This window comes from Columba livia, chromosome 1 (assembly GCF_036013475.1).
Source record: "Columba livia isolate bColLiv1 breed racing homer chromosome 1, bColLiv1.pat.W.v2, whole genome shotgun sequence".
In the NCBI taxonomy this organism is placed as follows: Eukaryota; Metazoa; Chordata; class Aves; order Columbiformes; family Columbidae; genus Columba; species Columba livia.
The window spans coordinates 94,313,712-94,340,678 of record NC_088602.1 but is presented as its reverse complement, the minus strand read 5'-3'; the positions used below and the strand labels follow the sequence as shown (position 1 = coordinate 94,340,678).

The 26,967-nt window shown below is 41.2% G+C and overlaps 1 protein-coding gene across 4 annotated transcripts in view; it reads right to left on the bottom strand.

Moving 5' to 3' along the window:
- Positions 1-13,847: 13,847 nt before the first annotated feature.
- KCNJ15 (potassium inwardly rectifying channel subfamily J member 15) overlaps positions 13,848-26,967 on the bottom strand; it is a 36,820-nt gene continuing 23,700 nt past the window's right edge. For 2 of the 4 annotated variants that reach the window (XM_065067981.1, XM_065067977.1), the window contains one exon: positions 13,848-15,898. In XM_065067981.1, the coding sequence (XP_064924053.1) occupies positions 14,752-15,882 (1,131 nt within the window). In that variant the 5' untranslated portion in view covers positions 15,883-15,898 and the 3' untranslated portion in view covers positions 13,848-14,751. Of the gene's footprint in view, positions 15,899-16,258; positions 16,526-16,679; positions 16,849-26,967 lie in introns of those variants that run through there. The other 2 variants (XM_065067991.1, XM_005511357.4) reach the window with 2 other exon arrangements.

The window sequence follows — 26,967 nt, the reverse complement described above, 5'->3', positions numbered from 1 at the left end:
AGAGAAAAAGAGAGAAAGAGAGAGAGAAAGAGAGAAAGAGAGAAAGAGAGAGAGAGAAAGCACAAAAGAGAAAAAATGAGAAAGTGCGAGAAAGCAAGAAAGCAAGACAGAAAGCAAGAAGAAAATGAGAAAGCAAGAGAGAGAGAAAGAGGGAGAGAAAGGGGGAGAGAAATAGAGGGGGAGAAAGAAAGAAAGAAAGAAAGAAAGAAAGAAAGAAAGAAAGAGAAGAAAGAAAGAAAGAAAGAAAGAAAGAAAGAAAGAAAGAAAGAAAGAAAGAAAAGAAAGAAAGAAAGAAAGAAAGAAAGAAAGAAAGAAAGAAAGAAAGAAAGAAAGAAAGAAAGAAAGAAAGAAAGAAAGAAAGAAAGAAAGAAAGAAAGAAAGAAAGAAAGAAAGAAAAGAAAGAAAAGAAAGAAAGAAAGAAAGAAAGAAAGAAAGAAAGAAAGAAAGAAAGAAAGAAAGAAAAGAAAGAAAGAAAGAAAGAAAGAAAGAAAGAAAGAAAGAAAGAAAGAAAGAAAGAAAGAAAAGAAAGAAAGAAAGAAAGAAAGAAAGAAAGAAAGAAAGAAAGAAAGAAAGAAAGAAAGAAAGAAAGAAAGAAAGAAAGAAAGAAAGAAAGAAAGAAAGAAAGAAAGAAAGAAAGAAAGAAAGAAAGAAAGAAAGAAAGAAAGAAAGAAAGAAAGAAAGAAAGAAAGAAAGAAAGAAAGAAGAAGAAAGAAAGAAAGAAAGAAAGAAAGAAAGAAAGAAAGAAAGAAAGAAAGAAAGAAAGAAAGAAAGAAAGAAAGAAAGAAAGAAAGAAGAAAGAAAGAAAGAAAGAAAGAAAGAAAGAAAGAAAGAAAGAAAGAAAGAAAGAAAGAAAGAAACAGAAATCCCATATTTTCTTGGTTTTTAAGGTCTCATGATGTTTTATGCCAGTCTGAAAGTCTCTAGGGACCTGCTGTGTGGTTTCTGAATGGATATGTTAGGCAGTACAGGAATCTAATTTAAGAATTTAAACAATTATTTTCTCAGTCTCCAAATAAAATGCTTGTGCTTTAACAAACACTGGAAAAGTGAAAGGTTTGGCTTTATTCCCTTTTGAATCAGCAATGGAAAGCTGGAAAACTGGTGCTGTGTGTGCTGCACTGATAAAAGAGCAAACAGATTTGTTTCTAGCAATGCTGGAGCACTTTACCTAGGAGGACCTGGTACATATATCATCTGACACTGCTGGTCTGTGGGCGAGTCATGATATTCCTGACAAAAAGTGCATTTCTTCTATAAGCTAAGAGAGATACCACCCTCAGTAGTTTTGAAGACCCCATCTTCTTTTGAGTGTGTCGTTTGACAGAGTGTTGTAAGATATTGGAGAAGGAGATCTCCCAGAAATGAATGAAAAACTCTGAGAAGAAGCATGCTCTATTAATCCCTGCCACTGCAGAATCAAGTTCAAAGAGTAAACAGCAACGTGTATTTGCAATACAAACCTGCCGGGTGCCGCAAGTCCCTTAGCCCAGTCCCAGTGCCCTGGCCAGTGCAGCAGGCGTGCTCACCTCCATAACTCATAGCAGTGGAAGTTCACTCTCCCCCAGCTAGATTAGGACGAAGTGCCATCTTTAGCGTAGTCTAGGTATCATATGGAGGCTAGAAGTCACAATATCTTTTTAATCTCCAGGGCTTTGGTCCCTATAAGCAAACCTGCTGCAGTGGATACTGTTCAGCATAAGAATTAGAAAATCATAAGGCTCCTGTAGCCTGGTTTTAGGGCTTGACTGTAAGATCTTCTGTTCATACCATGGAAATCGGTAGATGCTGAGAGAATATTCTGTGACTTGCTTCATGTGTGCCTCAAATCCAAGGGTAGCAGATGTTTTGGTAAGAATGCTCATCAGACAAATCCATGAGTTTTCCATTCTTCAATTATGAATATGAACTCTAGTCCTGGGTCAGCTTCGAGCCACAAATCCAATCTAAACTTAATTTGGATGCAAGCCCAGCCCCTTCCCCCATTCAAAACATGCAGGAATTCCAAAGGCGAATTTTGAAATTTTCCATGGTTTGTAATAGTCTCTGTGGAGCAGCGTGTGGGCAAAGCAAACACGTAACACAACTATTGAGGGCCAGATGAGTGGAAGCAGTTGTTTGCTTTGTGGGTAATACCTTGGAAGTCAATGAGGCTGCTCTCTAGGGAAAACATAGGAAATCAGTGGCAGAATCTGGCTCTGTGTCTGTGACCTTCTGTAAGTAGAGGGTTCAGAAAATGTGCAAGAGACAGAGCTAGCAGGGAGCACTAGGGAGGCTGCTGCTAGGCCACTGCAGACCTGTTTTCTCCAGGTTTGAAACCTTAGGGAAGAAAAAAGAAAGGGAGTGTTAGCAATTTATGCCCGAGATTCCCATCCCTTGGATTGTCTGCCTCTAGGAGAATGTGCCCTGTGAGCACCTGCAAAAGTGGAGTGAGTAAAAGCTCTGTCCTGTTCAGAGGGCTTACACAAAACACTTACCCAATCACCGAAGCTCAGCAAGTACCCGTACTTGAGCCCTACCAGGTGGACTGAGTGACTGGTTGAGTGGGCACAGGGCTGCCACGCTTCACAGGAATGCCTGTTACCCCACGAATTCTCAGCTGTTTGTAACCTAAATGTCACTTAGAGTGTTTTTCCCCAAACATATTTTGTAAAACTGTCAAGCTTCAGACATGCAAGTGTGTACAAAACCCAGTGGTGGTGTTGGTTTGTGAAGCACTGGGTGACTTTGTCTAGCAACTCTTTCAGACATATATTTCAGTTAGACAGAACAAATGTTTTAATTCCTCGGCTTATTTCTGGAGTCCCAGGTCTTTACCTTGGCTTCAGATCTGGATCAGACCAGTACTTCTTGGGAGTGATATTCCTTTATCAGCTGCTTTACAGATAACTTACTAGCAGACCAAGCTGCATATTTACTTTTAAGAGCAGAAATTTCATCTTTCAGATAAGACTACTATCCAATGAGTAAATATTGAGCAGAACACAAGGAAGGGAAGAAAACTGCAGACAAATGAAAGGAAATGGCTGATCAGGCTATTAGATAGGTAGTTCAGTTTGAAATACCGTCAGAAATGGCCAGAAAGAGATTAGAGGGGAAAACGGTTCATGGCTTTGTCAGGCCAAGTGCAGTGCTCTACATTGGCTTCTGATCCTTGCAAAGTATTCACCTGACAAGCTCAGTAGATTTAGACACTGAAAGTTAATTCAGAAAGAGTCTGAAGAGATGGTATAAATGCTATTCAGCTAAATATAGCTGTTCACTGCAGCATCTGAAGTCTGTTGCATGTGACATGGTTTAGAGGCAGATTTGACAGTTTCAAGTTAATGGTTGGGCTCAATGATCTTTGAAGTCTTAAAGGTCTTTTCCAACCGACATGATACTATGTTTCTGTGCTAGCCCAAACTCATGAACAGAAAAACTAAAGACTTGTCTGAAGGCTCTCTCTGTGGAAGGGATGCTGATCTGTAGGGCAGCAGGTGACAGGCTTACACACTATTCCCATGAGGGAGCTTTTGCAGGAGGGAACATTTGCAACAAGTTCTTTTTGAGCGAACGCCATAGGAAGCATGCCAGGGTGGGGAACCTGGGAGACAAAATGATGACGAGCTGCATCAGCTGCAAACCTGGGTGCCACATTTCTATGTGGTGCTTGGCTACCCTGGTGACAGACACGTTATAAATACCTCAAGACAGACCCATTTTGGAGGGGTGCCTGCAGCTGTGGGAGAGCTATAGATTAGAAATTCCAACCGACTTGTCAGAGGCACGAAAAATATTTCCCAATGCCGGTCTGTGCTCGAGGGGCTTTTCTTAAGCAGATGGGACTTCACTAGTCTCATCAAACTGCTATTAGAAAGGCTTGTGAGAGCTGCATTCAGTCCAAAAACTGATTACTGCTGTTGTTAAAGGCAGTGTGATGTGATACTTGCTCTTGGAGCAACATAATAAGACTAGGGGAGAACTGATTGTGGTTGAAGAGGTGAAGACTCGAGCAGGCTGTGTAATGGGGTTGCTGGGTTGTGAAATGGAGGGGCTAGTACCAAGTCCCCACACATGCACCTAACCACCAGGTCATGCAGGCCAAAATGTGCTCATAGGGCTTATGTCACCCATGTGACATCAACCAGCAGAAAGCTGCAGGCCGGATTATGTCACCACTGCTATCCCAACCTGTATTCGGGGACACTAAGGGTCCACCTTCAGCAGCATGCTTTAAATTACATTTCACATTCAGTACAATGTCTGAATCACCCTCACCCATTTCTTTCTGGGCTTTGTGCTCCTGAGAAGTGACCATCACAAAAAATCTACCTCATTGTAGGTTGTCCATGTAGGTGCCTACCTCATGTGTGACAGAAACGTTGACACCATGGCGAAGTGAGACAGATTTTATCCTGAATTATGAACATCCCAGATCTAAAGCCTTTCCCAGGTAGGCTCATGTTACTGCAAATGCAATTGTAAAGACTCTTATTAGGCTGAAAGGATTTTCACCTTTGAAAGATAAGCATGTATCATTCCGATATTCCAGTGAGCTTGGTTCCAGGCAGTACAATACCCAGGACACAATCAAGGCCTCGCTCCTGTGCAAACAACGGGAAACGAAGGAAATTATGCAAAGCCAGTCTGGAGTATGCACCTCCCCCTTCACAAAGACATGAATGAGAAATTGTCACCCTGAATCATTTCTTTCTGATAAATGACTCTGTATTAATTAAACCTAATCACTTTAGCATATCTCCTTACAAGGGCTGTTAAATTGTTACCAACTTACTGATGATCATGTTTAGGAAGAGTAATTGGGATACCTTTTTATTGGCATTGTCAGAGATTTCCACCCATCACTAACTTGTTCCTTCCTCCACCACAGATCTCTTAGATGTGCCAAACTCCAAATTAACTATTTATAGGGCTGCTGTCTGCCTGAAGGGGAAGAAATCTCCAAACTGAAGAAGGAGGCAGGTGCAATAAGCATTTTTAATAGAGTTTTTCCTCCTTGTTGGTCACTGGTGATGCTTATAAGGATAAATGAACAAAAAATAATGAAATAGTGTAATATTTATTTGCTGTTCCTCAAGCACCATTTTTCTGCACTGCCACAAAATTGCTCCTGCCTAGACTGAAATTAACATAAGGCTTTCTAAGTTTGAGCCCCTGATAACATTCACTGCTTCCCCTTGCCAAAATGTAATGTATATTTTTTTCATATATGCTTTTTGTGTTCATAAAAAGCTATACCCCATTTGACATCTGTTGTCTGGATTAAGGCTATTCATTCAGCTGGCCAAAAAGGGATGGAAATCTCTGGAGTGTTTAATTTGCCACAATCCACAGATGGTAGTCATTTGTCAGGTTGCTAATATGAACAAATCCAATAAAACAAGCAGTCAGCCTACGAACTTAAATAAAATAATAGAAAGGGGAAGAAATACCAGGCTGTCCTCCATAATTCTCTCCTATTTATTATTTTTGTCTGTGTGGTCTTGTGATAATAAATGTTGCCATTACAGTCTACATTAGATTCTTGCATGAATCTCTGAATAATGGATTTATCACCAAGACTTTCTAGTAAAGAGAAGACAAAATACAATGCTTTGACAGTCTCCTCTGAATTAAAATGCCTGAATTGGAAATGGTCAGTATTGAGCCAGCTCAGAATTACTGCTGTGTTCACTAGAGCTAGTAATGTCCAGAGTTATTTCCACTCTGCTCTTTTACAAGTAATGTGATTTCATTTCTCCTCTATCAACACTTCAGTAAATGAAAACCAGACTCATAATCATACAATTTTATTACTTTGCCACTGTGTGAAAAGAAAGGCTTCAAAGATTAAGTAGCATTTTAGATAAAGAGAATGAGCAAACAGTGACTGCTTCAACAACAACGAAGAGGGAGCATTTAAATAAATGATTGTGAAAAATAGCTATTTCATATAGTCAAAATGTAATTTGGTACATAACAAGGCTGATATGCTGATGGCCATGAAAATTTAATCACCTTCCAAACCACTGAATGAATTATGCAGCCTCTGATCGCTGCAGAACAAAGTGTATAGGCCAGATTCACTGTTGGCACAAGCAAACAGTTACATTGGCTTCCATGGAGTTGTCATCATTTGTTCCAGCAGTGAGCTTGGCTTGCCATCCCTGCAGTGCAGATCCAGAGTCCTTTGAAGTCAATGGAAGGGGCCCTTGACTTCAGGGGACTTTGGATCATGTCTGGTGTACCATGCGTTTTGCCAGCAACTGAATTAGTTATACTGCAGATCACCATGTACATACATATTTGGTGTCATGACACGTACTGACCCAGGAGTGGGACTGGAAATGCATTCCTAGCAGCAAATACTCTATTTCTGTAACCCAAGCCCGCATTTGGAGTTGGTCTCTTCACATTTAGAATATTTCCACTTAATGCCCAGCCCCTCAGTTTGTTTGCAGTTTAATTCCTTCTAGAGTGTTATTCCATCACCCCCACAAATCACTCAGTAACTGCCTGAAAATTGAAGCTATTTTAGACAAAGATTCATCAGAATAGATGTGGTTATAAGCTAACATATTCTTGCCCTCTACCAGCTGTCTGTTCCCTAAACCTAGCTGTGAACATAAGTTTCCCAAGAAAGCTCTCTGGCAGAAGTTAGGTAGGAGAAGGATGATGGAGAACACGATCGTGTATTTTAACCATCAGTTAATAGCATTAAATTGCAGAGCTTGCTCTTGTCAAATACTGTCCAGCCTGGATAGAGAAGGTACCTATGCGCAATGCAGTGACTCCAGTCCTCAAATAACTAAAGAAATTCAGATAAAGACCAAAAAAATACTAAGTTCTTCATAAGCTTTGCTTCCCAAGGACTTCGTGGGGTACCTCAGATGGCAGCTCTGGACAGGTTCAGGACACATCACCTGCGTGGGTCTCATTCAGACCTGTGTCCTGTCCATGCTGGGCCTGGAGACAGAACCACAGGTCTCAGCAGTGTCAATCCACCTTTCCTGTTGACAGGCTGAGAGAGTAAATGGATTTTTATTTTACAAATGTTTGTGAGAGAAGGAGGCCAAGGAGAGAGTGAAACTGAGCAGGCATACAAAAAAATTACCAGAAATGCTGTCCTAGCAGGCAGGAATGGCATCATGGGCTGACCAAAAGAACTGAGGAGCAGAACAACAACTGTACCAGTAACAGTGGCGTTTATCACAATGGACAGACATCCATGTGAATTTGACCTATCCCCTGGATGATAGGAGGATGAGATAGAAAATCTGACACATACCACTTCTCAGGTAGCCTCAAATGTGTTAAAAATATTTGCATGCCCAATGTGACCTAATTGTAGCCTCAGTGAACTAAAACTCAGTTCTCCAGCTTTCACACTTCTTATTGACACTTCCAGCTTTGACCTGCTGGGTTACCCTTGCTGTTTCACTATTCTGTGCCACAGCTTCCCAGATACGAAGAGAATGACAGTAAATCACATTAACTGCTTTAATAAAGCACTCAAGAACCTCCTGCTCTAAAGAGGTGTGAAAGCAAAATAGGCAGAGTTATTATTATTTAGCAGTTGTATTCAGGTATGACATAGATACCTGGTGATGAGATGGTGATATCAGTTTGCAGGTTTAAGACAGACACTTTCAGAATATGGAAGTCCACAGGCAAACTTGTGAAATACCAGTTCAGTCACTGACCATAGATTAGCAATGAAGTCTAAGTTCAAATTCCAGCTAAAAAGTCAAATTTATGGTTGTAAAACATAGTCTTTAAACAAACCTGTATCTCACACCAACTGATCATCGTGAAACAGAACTAGAGTTGGCTACAATTCTTCTGGGTTAACATGAAACTACTGGAATTTTAAAGCTTTTTCACATTTTGTCACAATCTCGATAATGGGCATATTATGGAGGTTGTAAAATTTCATTACAGCACATTCATTTCTTTAACAAAATGAGACTCATTTTTCCAGTGGAAATAGCCTGGTCTTGATGATGCTTCTCTCTTTGCCAGAGAAAAGGTTCAGCTGGCTTCCTGAATCAGCTTTACAGCCTCTTTGCAACACCAGGCTGCTGCAGAAAGGGCAACTGTGAAGCCAAGAATTTGTCCTCTGAATTTCAGTGACATTAACACCCAGAAAGAATTCCTGAGAAGGACCATTTCCATGAGCAAAACTCCTCACAGTCTGGGGCTTGTCTGCACATGCAAATAAATGCATCTGGAATAAGAGAAGCTGTAAAGCTGGGGAGTGGTAAAATGAAGAAAGTAATTTGGCAATATGATGATTTCTTTTTTTATTTCTTACGGAATCTGTCATGAAAGTCAGTGAAGCTGATGCAGGGAGAGACACCCGCATTCCAGTCTTGCAGCATCCACGTGTACTATCGCTCAGGACTGAGTTACTTGAAGTTGTTAAATAATTGCACTGGAATAACTCCATGTGCAGACAAGCTCTCATTTTTCTGTAGAACTAGGGAACAGCAGAGGTCTACTGGGGAAGAAACTTAGCTGACTTATTTCCTCTCAGAACAAAAGATTTGACTATGTTTGTGAGGTTAGTATAAATAAAATTGCCAGGATAAAGCAATCAGTGTTTCGTTAATAGACATTTCATAGCTGAGTAAACATTTTTCAATGTATCACCTGGAAGACGGAACAATTTCTGGTTTTCAAAACAGAAGTTTTGTGTGCCTGTTCTAGCTTCCAAGCACTTTGGTTAAAGGAGAAAAGATGAGCTATCATATTCATCCAGATATGTCAAAATACGATTTTACGGCAGTTTTCTAGGAAATAAAAATCAGCTCACCTTACACTTAAGTGCAACTTATGTGAAGAGGAACATAAGTCTCAGTTCTGAAGAGCTGAACACTTAGAAAAAGTATTTATCTGTTCCTCTTTTTCTTTCCTTTCTTTTGGTAACCATTTTCCTTATTTTTTCAAGCCATAAACTGTCATAATGTGGACCCAAGTCTGTAGTTTTTAGAGATGCATCACGTTCATACAGAACTTGTAGCAATACCGTTTGCTATTCACTGCTGTTTCAGGACACTTGGTATTCAGAACAGATCCTCTCAAAATGAATTCGTGGGAGACAGCAGAGGAGAGAGAGAGGAAGAAGTGTGGGGATCTCACTGGGAATTATACTCAACCTCTGTTCTGACCTTCCCCAGACACCTGATGGGTGCACTGAGACTGAAGTGAGTGGTTCTTTCACATGAATATCAGTTGGACATGCTTTGGGAAATGAACATTGCCTAAAGCTTTGTTTCTCGCAGAAAAACAGATATACATCCACAGCTTCATAGTGAAAAACTATCCTGACTCACAACAAGCATCTTTCATAGGCTGCTATGGTATATACTGTTCTTTCTGAACTTTGTCTGCCATCAGGGTAGCATTTATAATACTTTTTTCTGAAAATAACAATCTGTTCTTTTTCCGATAACTAGCAAGATTGGCCCTTCAGCATGAATCATCTAATTCATTCCAGATCTTGGACTTTTGTATTTATTTTGAGATACTTTTTATTTTGGAGCACAGTGAAGGGTACATTTCACAGACCGTTTTACCAATTTCTTAGGGTAAAGAACGAATAACAATTCCCTAACTTGAAAACTGTGGTTTAACTGCAGTTGTTAAGTGAAATCTTACTCTGCTTATGAAACAAGTATATATCTTTGTTACAAAGGAAAGATAAATTATTATCCTAACCATGTTAGATAATTAGATGCTTAATATGAGTGGTAGCAGGGAAAAGATGCTGTAATAGGTCTATGTGAGGTGAATGAGTTGTTCTGCAAAAGCCATTAATGAGTATTGGAGCCATCTGACCTCTGTTAAGTCTTTTCTTCAGACACCTCATCCCTGTGTAATGTATAGCAACTCAGGCTCACTGGATTTTAGTTTGAGGCTGGTGTGTTCCCATGGGAGAGTAAATATACAGCAAGGGTGGCTGAAGACAGCTTTATGTTTCTTCCCCCATCAGATATTTTTGCTCTACATGAAAGTCAGCAGTACAGAGAGCACGTCTTGCACCTCCCCAGTGCAGGATCTTAACACCACCTTACCTCCACGAGCTGGTTTTGGTTTCATCAGAACCTGCCACAAATTTGAATCTCATCTGGAGCCTCAGTAATTCCAGACAATATTCCATTCTGTTGTTGTTCCTGAGGATCCTGACCTTGGACAAAGGAGACATGCAGTCAGGTAGAGCAGTACAGTCTTCGTCTGCCATGAAAAACTGATGGCAATGTGTCTGTCAGAGTCATAAAACTTATGTCCTTAAACACTTGTCCTTTCAATATCACTAATGTTGGTCATCACATCATATTTTGTCTGGATAAATATTTGCAAGGGATAGTAAAGAATGAATGAATTTGTCATGCAATCTGGTGAGGTGCACAGTGACCATTGTGGAATTTATTCTTAAGAGAAGATGCAAAAAGCGCAAAAAGCGTACATATGCCATGCTACTTGTGGAATTACATTGTTTTTCTGCATGTACTATGTTCTATGACAGGACAGGACAGCTCTGAACAGTTTGCTGAGGGAATATATGACATCCTGGAAATGCTCCAAAAGCTCTTTCAAGCCGTATAGGTACAGGATGTTCAACCAGTACCTGTTGCATTAAAAGGGCTCTGTTCTGGTAATCTAATATTTGAAGAGAATATCTGCTGAAGGCTGAGAAGGCAAGACAGGGTAACATTCCTTTATTCATGTAATCCCAACAACATGAGGGTGATGAAGACATGACTGTTTTGCAGTCAAACTGTATACTAGCAACGTATAAGCAAAAGATAGAACATACACTGTGCTTTTTTAAGCTTCTCTCATGGATTTAATAGAGTTGTCACAGAGTCTTACCTGTTCTCTTTCAAGATGAGGCTGTCATCAAACTAACAGTGATCAAACAACTTCAGAAGTTATCAGGAATGTTTGTTCAAATACAGAACTGCATTCACTTTTTCCAGTCCTTTGAGTCATCTCAGAAAATCTGAGGGAGTTGGGTTTTTTTTTAACCTGGCATCCTGTGGAAGTAGCAAATATTCAGTCATACAGATGGATATGAGTGTGTATGACAAGGCATTTTCCTCTCTGTTTTTCCAGTTTACATCCCCTTTCCCAGTATCTTTTAGATCTAATGACTATTTGCACTCCTACCTCTGTTCATAAAATTAGACAACCACATTGTTATGGACACCACTGTGTTCCCCTGTCAAATTCCTGGCTTTCTACAAACATTGTCATCAATTTGGAAGAAGTGAAACATTTGTGAAGGATGGTGGATCTGACTCTGGCACAGTCAGACTGCAGTCTCTGGGGGTTCATTTCTTCCCTTCCTAAGCCATTTCAAGGAAGGAACAGAAGTGAAATTAGGCTTCTTCAATAACCTACCTCAGCAGGAAAAAAAAAAAAAAAAGAAAAAAAAAAGAAAAAAGAGAAAAGAACAATGAAGTTTGAAGCCAAAGCAAATAGTGCAGAAACAGTCCATGAGCTGAAATAGGTTCCCATTCAGCTGTGCGCTGTACAAGTCCAAACAATGAAAACTACTCTAAAAATGTTCTGCTCTCTGATAACCCACCAATAAAAGAATTATAAGTATGTCGTATTCTTCTGTAAATTTTCAAAAGTAAATTTTAATTTACTATGACTATTTTTTTTCTGACTGATCTAGTGACTAGAATGGAGGATTTACTTCACAAACACACTTGCGTACTTAGTGCACACAAGGACACCGGGCTCCACCGCTTGCTTTAGGCCCTAAAATTATAGATTCTGACTTAATTTAAATTTATTTATAAAGTTCGTAAATTTTAGAGACTGATATAATCATCCAACTCAGTGGTTCCCAAAGCAGTATCTTCCATTTGTGGTGCAAGGACAGGAGGGAGGAGGTGCTGTTGCTGGCTCTGTAGGGACCTGATCTGCTGGAGCTGTGGATGATCTGCCCCAACATCTTTGGGACAAGAAGCTGACAGACAAGAAGGCTCTCACACCCTCAGTCACCATGTGGGCAGGATGGTCCTTACTCATGGGTAAGACAGCTTTAGGATGGCCATGGAAATTTTTCTTTCTGGTTCTCCACCCTGTCAGTCCTCAGCCAAGACAAATCACCATAGCTGTGTTTACACGACTGGAAGAGCTTACCACAAGCAGTGAGAGGTTGTAGTTTGCTGGTGATTCATATCAGATCCATGTCATGATATTTTTCCACTGCAGTTTAGTACTTTGCAGCTAAGAATGCTCCTCCAAGGCCACTTCTGCTCTTAACTTACAGATAGGGCAGTGGGTTATGCTTGCACAAAAACAAGAAGGAAAAGTACAGCTCATTACAGAGTAAGATTTGTACTGCAGCTGGAATGAATGAATAACAGTAAGTTATATATTATACTAGTGTATGTATATAATGCTACTATATAGTGTCTCATTACCTGATGAAAATTCACCTTGACTTTGCCACAGATTTATAGTGTTTACCTTTTTTTTTTTTCTTTATGTTTCCAAGGATTTGCTTATAATGCTTTTTCTTCAGGATAACCTAATGACAGGTATGGCACAGTGAACATAGTGACTGAACTCTGGGATTGGTTTACACAGGGACCTTAGTCTCTGCCTGCTTACTTAGTGAAATAATAAACAAGTTTCTTGAAATGGATGAAGTGCTCACATGAGAAATACAAATTGACGTGCATCTCTTTATTTCCAGGGATAGGAAGGGGATAGGAGGAAAGGGATCAGTTCCTCATCATGTATTTCTGGAGAAGAACCAGCTCACTTGTTTTTGGTGAAGGTGTTTTACAATCAATATACAGATGAGACAATGACTTTGGGAATGATCTAAGCACTTACCCAGATAAGAAAGAATGTGTGTTTGAAAGAGTGTGTGTTTGACTATAAAATCATGAAGCCTAAGGCATGGCAGAAGAAGGATTAAGACACCTGTGTACTTACACCTTGGCATCCCAAAACAATGGGAACCTCAGATCTGCAAAGTGACTGCAAAAACTGATGGAGCATATGTGCTTCCTTGCAATGAAGCAAGCAATCAGACAAACTGAAGGAAAATTGAAAATTAACAATCAGTAATTTAAAACTTTGTCATTCTCTGTATGTTGTTGCAAATGAAAACCTGTGTGAAAACACAGCATAGTACCACCTGGAAATTATTTCCAAAAATGCTACACGGGCTCACAATTATGACGGTCTGAGAAAACTTTCTTGTTTCTGACACAGGAGAGCTAACCATTTACATAAATGAGGACTTTTAGCCTCTCATGCCCCTATTATCACCACAACTCCCTACAGCATCTACTTCCTTCTTCTTAAACATTCATTCCTGGTGCCACTGGCATCCCTGTGCTCAACTTGGCGCATGCGTCTTTGGGCATCAAGCTAGATTCATTTACTGTATAGAATATTGTATGGCAGACTGCCAGACTGCATTCTGCTAGGCTGCACAGTAACGGTAAGTGTAATGATACGAAAAGTCCTTTCATCACTGCAGGCCTTGGTGGCTCTCAGCACAAAACCTGGCCCACAGACCCAAAACTCATATTGAATACAGCTTTTCCTTGCCAGAGCTTGAGGTGCACAATCTCTGGAACTCAGAATGTTGCCAAAGTGATGTGAGTCAGAAATAATTTCTAAGTCCCATTATAAAAGCTGACTTAAGTATGATAGGCATGCTACATGTCCACCACTGCTACCTGGTTTGTTACCTGCGATCTGACTGCTTTTGTGACCTGCTGAGTCCCTGGATTGTGTGCTGGATGCAACTGTCTATGCCAAGCACTCGGCTTTTGCAGCATCTCTGAGGTACCACACCCTCTCCCGTGCCAGAAAAAGATCAGGAGATGTTCAAATTAAATTCCTTTATTAATCGAAGGATTTTAATAGACCAAAAAATGAAATGGATAAAAAGAATGCTTGTCCTTTATGGTTGCCAGAAAAAGTAAATATTGTCTATAGACATTATACAGTTTTCCTTTAACCAAAATTAAATATTGTCCATAGCAAAGCAAGCAATCTGTAGAAATGTATTGTTACACTGCTATTACAAACTATTTACATTGGATAAAAACCAGGTGTCTCAAATCAGCTTTAACTTTAGTTGATTACTGTTGTGATTTCATGTATCTTGCCCTCATCTTCCCTTTTTGCTATTACACATAAATCAGGCATTGACAAGGTTTAAAAAATGAGTGATCACTCCTCAGCACCCAGTATGACTACCCTGTCATCCTCCTTCAAGATTTCAGAAGTTTATCACCTCCCAGTGGGCTCTTTCCATGTCCAACCAAACTGTCTGTCAGTGCCAGGAATTGCCACGAAGGCAATACCTGGTACGAGAATACACATTTTAAATATATATATTTTAAAGGAGCATATCTTTTTCTAGCAGTACTGCGTGCTGTTTCTGTGAATACATGTTCACAATAAAACTATGTCAAATAAATATTTGAAGGAATCAGCACGGTGCATCTAGTTTCACTTTCCAAATGGAAAGTGGTGTGTCTGCTTTTAGCGATTGTATAAGACAGACACTTTATACGAATCCAACTTTGCTAAGTCACGATCATGAACAAAGGAACCCTACCTAATTACAAAGTACTTGATTAACAGCTCAGCCTAAGGGATAGGTTTACTATACATCAAAGCTATTTGCTGAAAAGGATTTCACTGCTGTTTCATAGTGGACATACAGAGAGTATGTTTTTTCAGTTTGCAAAAAGGATTAATCAGAATATTTTGTCCATGAAATCAAACATTGCTCTGCTGTAATAACATCGTTCTCAATTCTCTCTCTCTTTGATCCTCCTGCCTGTATTTCTCCTCTAGTTTTTGTTTTTCAGAGTCCATACTATAATAATTGGAATCTGTGCTTCTCCTAATCTTCTCGAATTGACTGAAATCTGCAACGTACTTTCCATTTGGAGACAGAGAAACCACAGGCACGAACTCATAGCCCCAGTGGATCTCCTCGGGGATGTAGGAAGTCCTGCTTTGGCAAACAGCACTGGTGGACTCCACTGTGGCGTTCAGGAGCACTACAAGCTCAAAGTCCTTGTCCTTGAGATTCTGAGGTGTGAGATCTCTCAAAGGGCTGCTCTCATCCAAAATATGGTAGAAGGTTAAAGGCAAAATGAGAAAAGGACTCTCTGAAGAGGAGTCAACGTTGAACTTGACACTGGCTTGATTCAGCAGGATCCGCTCCCCTTCTTTGGTTTCATATGTCTGAAGAAGCTTCCCAGACAGCTGACACTGTATCAGGAGACTCTTCCTCATATTTGCTACCCTAATCACCAGGCAAAGTTCTCCATTGTGTTTAGTGATGACGGCACAGTGGCTGAATTTAATAGTCTCTGCCCGTTTTTTAGGTCTTGCAATTTTGGCCAGAAAGGTGCCTGTGATGAAGATTTCAATCAAAGTGGTGATGACCAGTTGGGCCACAAGTAAGAAAATGGCATGAGGACACTCCTCTGTAATGAAACGAAATCCATAGCCAATGGTTGTTTGTGACTCCAGGGAGAAGAGAAATGCCCCAGTCAGAGAGTCTACATTCTTGACACATGGCTCGCGCTTTGGATTGAACTTGTTTATTTCTAAATCACCATGAAGGAATGCAATGGCATAGTAGATAACTCCAAAGAGGAACCAGGTCATAACAAAAGTAGCAGCAAATAAGGTGAGTTTGTACCTCCATTTCATGTCTATAACTGTAGTCCACAAGTCTTGAAGGTAGAGCAGGTAAATGCCATCGACTTTGTCTATCCGCACGTTGCTGTGACCACTTTTGGACATCACACGGGGTTTGTGTGCCTTGAGCATGACAGTGTCGATGCCTCCATTAACCAGTGGCAGGCGAGACATATTAATCTTTGTGGGTTCCATTCTCACTGCTTCAGTCCTAAGGGGAGAATAAAAGAAGACTGTTACTTAATGAAATCAAAGCATGTAACTGATTCTGAAAAGCATTTGAAAATGTTGGTGGAAAGAAGGCACAAACATAATCTAAACACAGCAGCAGTGAATAAAAACAGTTGGTATATAAAGTTACCATCATACAATATCTGACATTACAAATAATTCGATATTCCTTTTTTCCAGGAAAAATAAAACAACCCAAAACATTCTTCGATTCTGGCGACTGCCAAATATGGAGAAGTAGGTTTCTTTTATGATATCCTGCAAAAGAAATTTGACCAAGCTGAAATTTTATACTAGTACTTTATTTCTGTAAAATGCATTAGTTTTTTTTTTTTCTTACGTTTCTCTGGAGAAGAGTCTCTTTTTGATTAGTGAGCAGGTTTTCTTTAATGCCCTGAAGAGAGACATCTGATCAAAATTAAAGTCACGTCAATGCTTGGTTTAGAACGCAGATCCAGCACACCACCTCTGTCTCTTCCTGCGACGGACGAAAAATGAGCCAGACCAGCTTTCACTGTGAACAATTAACTTCCACAAGTGATTTACTCAGTCGGATCTGGCTCTTTGTCACAAACCTACAACTAATCTAGGAGGAAACAAAGCAGACCTGAACACATCGAAGTCGAGTTTTGGAAAGGGATATTTACACCTGAAAACTCTTAGAAGCCGTTTGCACTGTACAGCAGTCCTGTTTTAAGCCATCTAAGGAAAAAAAAAAGGAGGCAATTCACAAAGTCAGCATTCTAGCCGTGGGCCCTGACCTGTGCGAACCGAGCAATCATTGGACCACCCGACTTCTGAAGTTTGTTTACTGTGCATCAGTCCGCATGGAGATTAAGTGTGGGGACACTCAGGACTGAACAAAGCCCACAGGGTGAAGCAGAACGGTGCCTGTGCCAGCTGGATGAGGCAAGTAACAAGACCCGGCTTGTGAGACGAGACAGTGATTACGTAGAGCAAGGACAGTGCATGTTATAGTCGTTTCCGACATCAAAACTTCCTGCTGACAAAAACAACAAAGAAAAAAAATGTCCCATGCATCCTTTGTGCTTTGGCAGGTTGCACAAAAAGCATTGTTTTGTTCCATTGTTTTCCGCAAAAAGAGCCTTAAGTGATTCGTTTTCGTGAACCACCAAAAAAAAGAACAAAAAAAAAAAGAGAATGTCTTCCTTATAGCTACTTAAAAGAATTTTGCAGGAAGTACAAGATATATTTGTGGTACACACATGTGCCAGTCCAGGACATCAGCATAATTGCTCATGAAGTACCTTTCCTGTTATGTCAATTAAGGAGAAATTTTTTTATGACTATACCCATCACACTGTTGCAGGTTTTCTGGGAAAGGGTAATTAAACTTAACACCCAGTAACACCTGTACCTCATTCCAGTTTTGTTTAAATCACCAGCATTTCTCTTCCATAGTCTGGGAGCCATTGGCGTATATATATATATACATATATATATATATATATATATTTAAGAAATTAATGAATCAGTGACCCCAGTAGGAGATTCCTTATGTGACAGTCAAATCAACACACAATGCACAGCATGTCCGGATAATAAACAGGAAAAAACCTTCAAGTGATCTGAAAAAAGAACAACAGGAGGAAATTGGGGGGAGGGGGGGTTGGGAGGGGTAGGGGTAGGAAGGAGCATACATGCAACTGCTCTTTAGGCAAACTCAAAATGAAGTGCTACTGTCAGTGTGCCGTAAATACATGCAACCTCTAATGGGAAGCCTTTCAGGAAAATGCACACTACTTTGTGAAGAGGATCTATTCTGCACATGGAGCCTCACCCTGGATAAGTCATGGATATAAAATGTGTGCAAAAATCTGTCCCAAAATAAGTACACCTCTTCCTCTCAAGCACATTTTCCCTTAGCCATTCATTTCAGGTACAAACATTAAGCTGTCAGAAAAAAAATCACTGCTACAAATTGCTATGCCAGGAGGTAGATGGGCTCTCCATGCCAGGGACATGTCCCGATCCCATACCCCTGCTCAGCCTACCTGGACGCCTGCTCCTGGGAGCAGCTCCCCAGGGCTGCCAGCTCCTCCTACTCTGGAGGCCACGAGGATGGAGGCAGCCAAGGCTCCACCTTCCCTTCTTGGTGCTCCAGCTGGTGGGCTTGAGCTGGTGTGGCACAGACAGGGCTCACAGGCTTGGTGAAGGTCAGAGTTATCCAGTCAGGGTCAGGGGTATTCCAAGGTGAAGGGCACATGAACCCTGGGCATACCGTACTCACTGTGGCTCTACCATGTGCAAGAAACACTGGCTTCTGCACAAGTGGTCAGCATATATATGATAAATCTGACATGTTTTGGATGTACTGGGCACAGTGTGAGGAACCTCTCTAACCCACATGCACTGTGGGTCTGATATGTTCTTCAGATGCCAGAGCTGGTACTCATACACCACACTGCTCATCTGCAGCACCAGCTGGGACCACAGTTTCGACCCACACAAAGGCCTGTCAAAGAGTCCTTGCTCCTGCCTTTGCTCTGCCCTGAAATATGTTGTTCCCTGTCCAGGAGCCCTGAATGGAGAAAATCCTGACACTGCATCCCACCACATGTGCAGGGCTGGTGAAGGACACCTACGTTCATGGACATACCAAATGCTAAAGAATAGGTTTCCCACCAAGACAGGAGGTAGAAAGGTAGTGGCAAGGAATAATGTCTTTCCTGGGCTATGCCAACAGAGGACAGCTACAAAATTTGCCATTTCAGGCTCAACACAAGAAGTAAAGATTGGCTGCAGCCATAGGCCATGTCTGGCATGTTCCAGACTGTGTTTCAACTCACAACCAAAGCCATTTCTCACTGTGCCTCTCTGCTGTCCCCATGTGTAAAGCTAATCTCCACATGTGGGGTCAGCATGGCAGAGTTGTTAGTTTCGCAGTCCACCACAGATGAAAGAGGCTGCATCAGAGCTCCTCTGTCATCTTTTGTGTCCTCCCTCGATTTGTATTTCTGTATGTGACAAAGTTACTCAGCTTTACAGTGATTTCCTGAAATGGATCCCAGCCAGTTTCTGGTGCTTTTTTTGATGGTGGGGTATTTTTTCTGTTGATTTGCTTCCTATTTTTTTTCCCTTACATCACATTTTCCTGTGTGATCCTGAGTTCCTCCAGTGCTCTTTTCCTCTCCAGCGAAACTGATCTTGGTTTCCTTTCCCCGCAGAAACATTTCCTTTTTCTCTGCCACACTGATAGGGGAAGAGAGGATCGATCACACCAACTCAGAGCAACACTGTCTCTGCTCCCCTTAATTATCACTGACAGAAGTCAGGAGCAGTCATCTGGTGGAAGAAACTCTGATGAAACCAACAGTGGAACAAAACCAGGCTTCAGAGGAGGCTTCTCCCCTCCACTTCCCCACTGCTTCCCGAGTTAAGTGACCAGTACAATAGTCCACAATAAATGATTCGTGGGTGTCTGTATGTTATAAACCCATGTGATAACACCTACTATTTCCTGTCATATACCTTATATAGGCAGCTCAGGTATTCTGTGCCTGAACAACCATCCCCAGCACCTCCGCTGAAAGATTTTTGAATGCTTGGTTTCTTTGCCTCTAAATGAAAAATCATGTCTTCTACAGTAAGCAATGTAATAAAACAAGCCTGAACAATGACAGTAGTATACATTTTTAAGTTAAAATAACATCTACTGTCCATTAGCTAAATTATTTACACTGGTAAGGTATTTTTTATTACTGTAAAAAAAAAACATGTATTCAAACTGCAGCTGCAAATGAAAGTGAACTGAATTACAGTTAAGGAAACAGATACTTCAAGAGAGAAGAAACTGAAATTGTCTCTGATTTGCCTAGCACTCCAATGTCCTGTGAATTGCCTCCTTTCCTCACCAGCCCTTTGGAACAGCCAGAGGAGACTCCCCATCAGAGCACACACTGGTAAGGAAGTTTAGTACAGACAAAGTCAATAAAACATAGAGCTACATACCAAACCACCAACCATGAATACCTTGATATTGAGGTAATTCCAGCAGCCAAGGATATAACAAGCACATTAGCACTGCTTCCAAAGAGCACATTATCAAGAAGTCAAAGCCAGCTTGCATGCACACAAAAATGTTCCTGTTGTATGAAGCCAGATTTGCTTGTGCAAGATCTCTTTTGGCAGACACAACTGATCAAAAGTGTACAGGAGCATGACTTTTTTGAATGGCCTCAGTGGTTTGCTTTTTTTCAAATCAGATATGCTTTGCCACTTGAGCAAACCCTCATACATGCTTCACCGCCACTCTGATACAGGGGCAAAACTTGAACTGTTTTTTCAACCAGCATAAACCATTAGCAGGCTTGACTTTTTTTTTTAGGAGTGAGTAAAGAAAACATTGGAAAGAACCACATAATCTTTAGATCGTTCCTAGGTCTGATGTGGTTCAGTAGGTTATAAAAAGTGCCTCCTGAATTCTCAATGCTCTGCCTAGCATGAACACCCTCCTCCTTCTGGGCTATGTACCAGGTTATGCCATGCAATTGTCAACCAGCAGAATCCTCTGTAGTGAAGTTACGGAATACAAAAGGAGAGAGCAGAGGTAGAGGGAAGGAAGCAGTGTTTGCAAAAGGATGCTTCACCTCTGGCACCAGCTGCAGCATGCTGCCATCAAGCTGCTACCTTGGCCTTCATTAAAGAGTCCTTCAGCATTAGGACTCATCAGCATTGAGACTGGTGATAGGCAGGCTGGCATTCAGCCATGTTGCGAAAGATACCACCTTTAAAAACTAAATTAACACATTTTTATTTTCTTTTACAAAAGGAGTGAGTTAAGAGACCTGTAAACACACTCCCTCAAGTCAAAATCAGCTCCCAAAGCCATGCTTTTAGCTCCCTACCCCTCTGTAGAGCCACCCATCAGTGCAGGGCAGCCCTGTGAATGGTGACTGTCCCCAGGCTCGGGCACCCAGGAGCAGGTAAAAGCAATAACACAGCCAAATCTGCAGACAGGGTAGTGTCCGGGGGCTGCAGAACTGACTGTGCCCAAGATGGGGGTGAGCGGTGTGGTTGGAGAAATAGCACCATGTGTTTTTCAACCCTCATGGCAGGGCCAGTGCAACAACCATTTACAGAGCAGCATGAAGAAAGTGAAAATCCAAATCCATCTTTGTCTCTCCTAGGCTGTGCGCCTGACATCTGTCCATAGAAGATGAATTAAAGCTGGAGAAGTCACATAGCGCATTGTTTTTGAGGGAGATTTCTACAGGGCTCTTGTTCTTTCCAAGGGCAGGACTTTAGGCTTCACAGTAACTGTTGATTTATGTAGATGAGCCTTGGAAACTACACTGATGAAAGCAAATAGGAAAACAACCAAACAGGCAGAGAGAAGGCAAAAGATGACCCAAAGCTTATTGAGAATGGAGAAGCTCTCAGTGATTTCACAGGTCTCTGCAACAGGCCTCCAAGTGGAGAAAAAGCACATACTGCCAGCACCTGAAGAGCTAACACACTGCAAGTGAGCATTCTGTCCTTCCAAAAACCTGCCCTCCAGCCTCTGTCCTGGGCTCTGTGGATGCACAGGGGACTTGGCTGTGCGGAGCCTTCATAAGGAATCCCCACATACACTGAAGTCTTCTTTCAAAAAGAAGTAAGTAAACTGATCAGTTTCTGAAACTCTCCTTTTTGTGTTTGGTGGTATGGTTTATACAATACTGATGGAAAACAGATAAAGGTTTCCCAGAGACCTGTTCTGCTCTTTTATTTTTACGAATGGCTTTTCTTTAGTAGTGCAACATTCAATACTTTTGAATGTCTCCCTTGCTGGCATAACATTGTTTCAAACTCTTTTCAGTTTCAAACACTTCATTACCATGGTTAAGCTTTTAAAACCTGCCTCTTCTGTGATGCTTTTCCCACCCACTAACCCTTTCCTTTTCTTCCTGCACAAACCATACCTGGCTCTTTCTACATGGGTAAGTCAAAACAGAACCTCAAGAGCCTGTTCTTTCTGTTTCTGGGGAGCTGGGTGTCAGAACTACACTGCAAGGCTGAAAGGGTCATTATTGCTGCATTATGCTTATCAAGTTCATACCCTGTACTTCCACTTTCATTTACATCTTCAGTCTGCTGTAGGAACATTAGTGACCCCTCACCATAGGTCTCTGGTGCAGGCAAACATCTCATCAACATCCAAGAAAAGGAACTGAGCTAAGGGAGGACAGGAGTGATGTCCTTTCACAATCAATGTTTGCAGTCAATACTAAGGCCAGGAGCAGACTTTCTGAGAGCTTAATGCCTACAGTTGTCCTGTTTTGCAGTCACTGCCACTATTTCTTCACTCTTCCCTTCTAGGATACCTCTGTGGGCTTTCAGTGGCTATATTCCGTCCTTCTTTCTCCCTGAGGTATTTCCCATTTCCATGAAGGTATCTCTCATTACCCTGTTTTCTCTCATTTTGCTTAGTATTCCATTTCCACTCTCTGTGAATCAAAAAATCTGAGCTAGTTGTGCTTACACCACAGTCAGAGAAGCATGCAGCTGTGGCAGCAGCATAGTTGTATCACACAAGACTGCACACAGTTTTATATTCTGCAAGTATCTTACATAGGTTCACAGCACCTATTCTGGACCTCTCCATTATATGACTCTGTATTCAATGGTTTCAAATTTTGCAAAGCTTCAGCCCTTTGTGCTGAGGTTTTCCTCATGACTGGTCACAAGCAAACACATTTTTAAATTCTTTTTTTTTTTTTACTTAATGTGTCAGTCAAAATGGAATAGCCATTTCCAAAGTCAAAGCCAAGAAAACACCTGTTGAGACATTTCTGCATCCATGTTAAGACAATTTTGGTATCTCTTCCTTCAGGAAACCAGAGTGTAAACCCATATGCAATTCTGCAGCTCATACTCTCTGTGACCAGCTGAGCACCCTAACAGCTTGTCCACTGAGTAATGTCAATGCCTTCTTGCTTTCTGGCCTTATAAATCCTAATCCATACAGTGATGCATCCTGATTAGGAAGTCCAGAATCTTCCCACCCCATCTCCATGGTTCCTTATGAGCGAACTCCCCTGCAAGGATGGAAATGTTGGAACAAATCACCTCAGACATGGAGAAGAGTGTCACCTCCACCTCCTTCGATGGACAGATTTGGGAACACAAGTGGCAGCAGCCACACAGTTCAGGGAGCCTTGCTATGCAGGAGAGAGGTGGAGAAGCAGAGAAAGGGGTATGCTGGGAGAAGGTTGAAGATGAACCAAGGAATGCCTCATTTCTGTCTCTTCTTGCTTCATAAACAAATCCATTTGGTGTCTTATATAGTGCTTTGTGGCATGCCCAAACACAGACCTGTTGGGCACCCAGCAAAAAGAACATCAGAAATGGAGACACCTGCACACATCGAGCACTTCCAGTACATAACAGAAGCCGGGCAGGGATTTTCTGCAAAACGGTTTTTCACTTAGTCAACTAAGGCCTACCTAAGTCCTACTTAAGTACTTAATTCCTTTTTCAGGAACAGGCCCTTTGCCAGGCAGCTGCGCTGGCTTCTGTGAGAGCCTGCTTTCACACAGCTCCCACCACCTTCCCTGTCCCGGTATGAGGACAGGCCACCTCACAGGAGCACAGCTCTCCAGGGAGCACTAGTCTGGCAAAGGCAACCAGAGAGGCTGCACTGCTCTTTGCTCAGATTTCAGGGCTGGGGCTCAAGGTGGTTCAGTTGTTTGCCCAGTGACATATCTGACCTCTCATGATGCTGGTTTATATACTGCTGCTATAAATTACCTGGCTATAATCTGACTGCATGAGCTCATGTGCCAAGACAGTTTCATGTTTCTGTACATAACCGAGGCATGACTGTATTTTCTTCTAGTATTTTAGTCACACAGTGATGGGGTTTATAACAATATAGAAAATAGTGAGCCTGAACCCACCTACTGCTCAGATTGTTAAGTCTGACAAAGCTCATAGGGGAGTCCCCTCCCAGGTCAACACAGAGCACAAACATACCAGACTGGGCTGCTGCCTAAGTTTGCTGGGACTGTCATTGCCTGCTCACCGCAGCTTGACTGTGTCCTTGTTTTCCCTTCTTTCCCCACTGGTAAAGAACAGCACCTTGTTTTTAACCTCCCCAGTACTCTCCCATCACTTCACAAGCTGGCAGAAGCCTACTCTACCACTGAATAATAGTAATAATAATAAAGTTAAACTCAGAACAACTGATTTGCCAATGTGCAGTTGGTTTGAAATTTGCTGCTTTTGTTTCAGACTTGAAGAAGGGTTAGCTGAACAGAGAGCTTGTCTTGTTTCTTTTATTGTTTGTTTGCTTTTCATTTCTTGGTCTAATAAAAATCTGCTTTAATTTAAACAAGCAAACAAAACCAAAACCAGACATTTAATCTAAATTTTAATTTAAATTATCAATAGGTGGCTGATCATGAAAAGTAATGTGCCTAGTCACGGTTATGCAAGAGGCAGAGAGAAAAGCTAGCACTTTGCTCACTTTGCTGCTAGTTCACAAAAGCTGGCTGAAACACCTTCAGTCTGCCTTCCCTGTGGTTACTTCTCCCTGTTTCTCAGCTACCATGGTTATCACATGAAAGACATTTACCAGGCAGCAATGGGATATTTCAAATAATTTAGAGAGATTTGTGCCCTTCTTTCATTTCTTGGACTGCAGATAGCTTAAGCCTCAAGCCTGACATTGGGCACCAAGTCCCAGCACCAGCCTTGTCTCATTCTGATGAGGAGGGACATCAGCTCCTCCCTGTGTATCAGCCGTGCATTATGAATACATGCAGTGGCTCAGCAGCTCTCTTTTTAATTACCATTTGTCATGCCAATTCATCACATGGTGCATGTACTGTATCCCAGTCAAGTTGGGTTTTGCTTTTTAATTAGTCATTGTACACTGGGGCTCTCATAGCTCAGTGTAGGTGTGGTCATGAGGTGAGGCTCCCTGCAGGGCATCAGGCTTCTGCTGGGCAGATTTTTTAATGTTCTCTATGTATACAAAAGCTGCATTTCCTGCAAATTGCAGCACTCCTTTAGCCTATATCACAAGACATTACGCTGATGGAGGACTGACCTTAGTACACCGCAAATATCACACTGTATGTACATATTCGCAAACACTGCCAAAATAAACATGTCTGTAATTTTCCATCTCTATGCAGCCACTAAATCTCAAAATTGAAATACCAGTCTAAGAAAAGAATTATCCACCAAAAAAAAAACCCAAAACCAAAAAAACATTCTGCCCCTTTCCCCTTTTAAATATGTAAAAACCTCAAAAGTGTTGAAAATAACAGAAGGGCTGCAAAAGGTGAAGAAACTGCCAAGGGAAAAAAAGCATTTTATTGAAAAGTCTGCATGTTGATAACCTTTTGTTCATCTAGTGCCTAATGCAGGCAGAATCAAATCTGACTGGGGAAATTGCACACCTTGACCCAGCAAGAAGATGGACCCTGTTAGAGTAGTAAAGCTTTTCCTCTGTGACAGCTTCTCTCTTACCTGTGCGCTGTAGCTGCTTTGTGCTGCTTCATCTGGGCAGAGTAACAATAAATGCAGAGTAACCCACTAATTCAGCCAAATTTATGGCTCCTCTGCATGGCCAGGACATAACAGTGAATTTGGCCTGGTGATTTTTGTAATACTGCAAAGCACATTTCCAAGAAAGAAGGATGAGTTTGTCACGGTGTTGTCTTAAAACTTGTTACAGGCTGATTTTCTCAGGAAGTTATTTGGTTAAGATGAATTACTCTACCTGTGTGAACAAGTTCATACTGTGAAAAATGTTTTCAAGAAGTGACTCTTCTTTCATGCTAGCAATATGTAGCCCATGAGACAGAGTATCCACTTCCCTCACCAAAACTAATGATTTTTAAATTAAATTTCTTAGGCAAAGCACAGGTGATGTTACTGGCACAGCAGAGACACATATAGTTTACTTAATTGGTTTTTTATAATTATTTACTTTCTGTGAATTACAGAGTAAGGGTGACCAGTATTCTCTTTGAGAGACACAACAGTTTCAAAAATGTTCATTCCCACTCTGTTTTCTCTGCACCAGAAAGATTTCAAATTGCACCAAGGTCTGATAAACAGAGAGCAAGTTCACAAATATTTGGTAGATACTAAACAAAAACAAAAAATTTAATACTTTTGAATTCTCAAAAGAAAATTAAATAGTGTCTAATAAAATCAGGTCATGATGTTTCATAGGCAAACATGTATGCATTTACATAGAAATCATAGGTTCATTTTTACTATTTAAATTATTACTTTGTGGTATATGTGTTTTCATAAATGATACATTGACTATTTTGTAAAGCACAGGGAGTTGCAAATGCAGAGTATTGATGTGGGAGATCTTGGTGTATCTAGACAGTTGTGAATACATCTTCTTTTGCATACATTTCCCTTTCTGCCATTATTAGTCTTGATAAAGTCTCTTGATCTTGACACAAAATAATTTTCTCAAACAGCAAGTCCCAGACACATCTATAATGACCAGTAACCACAAGCTGTGGCTATGGTCTCAGAGCAAATCCTTTCCCAATCAAGCCTTCCTTCAGGCTTTGTCAAAGCACTCACCAAACACAGTCCCCAGGAGGTCACTGGTGTCACCCAGGGTTCACACACCCTGTCCCCATCCCCATCTCCACCCCTGGCCCCATTCCCATGCCAGACCTGTCACTGCCCCCAACCAAGCTGACTCCTCATTGGCCTCATGGAGAGTGGCCAGAGACAGAAACGGTCACAGGGGTCCTATAAGCCATTAAAATTCTGCACCGGTGTATAAACCAGGGTCTTTCACCTGCCTCTTTGAAGTGGTCAGGGACAAATTAAAAATATCGGTGACGCTTTAATATTGGTGTAGGGTTGCTTATTCTTAGTACTGTCCAAGAGTTTTATTTCAGGACAATTTTCACTTTTTTTCTCTTTTTTTTCCTGACCAATCCATGGATGTGGTTAATTTAAGGTTTAAAAGACTTTTTCTCACACATACACACACACCCATGTATGTTTTCCACTGAAGTCTGTGCTTTTTCCTAGACCCACCCAAATTCCAGCACATAG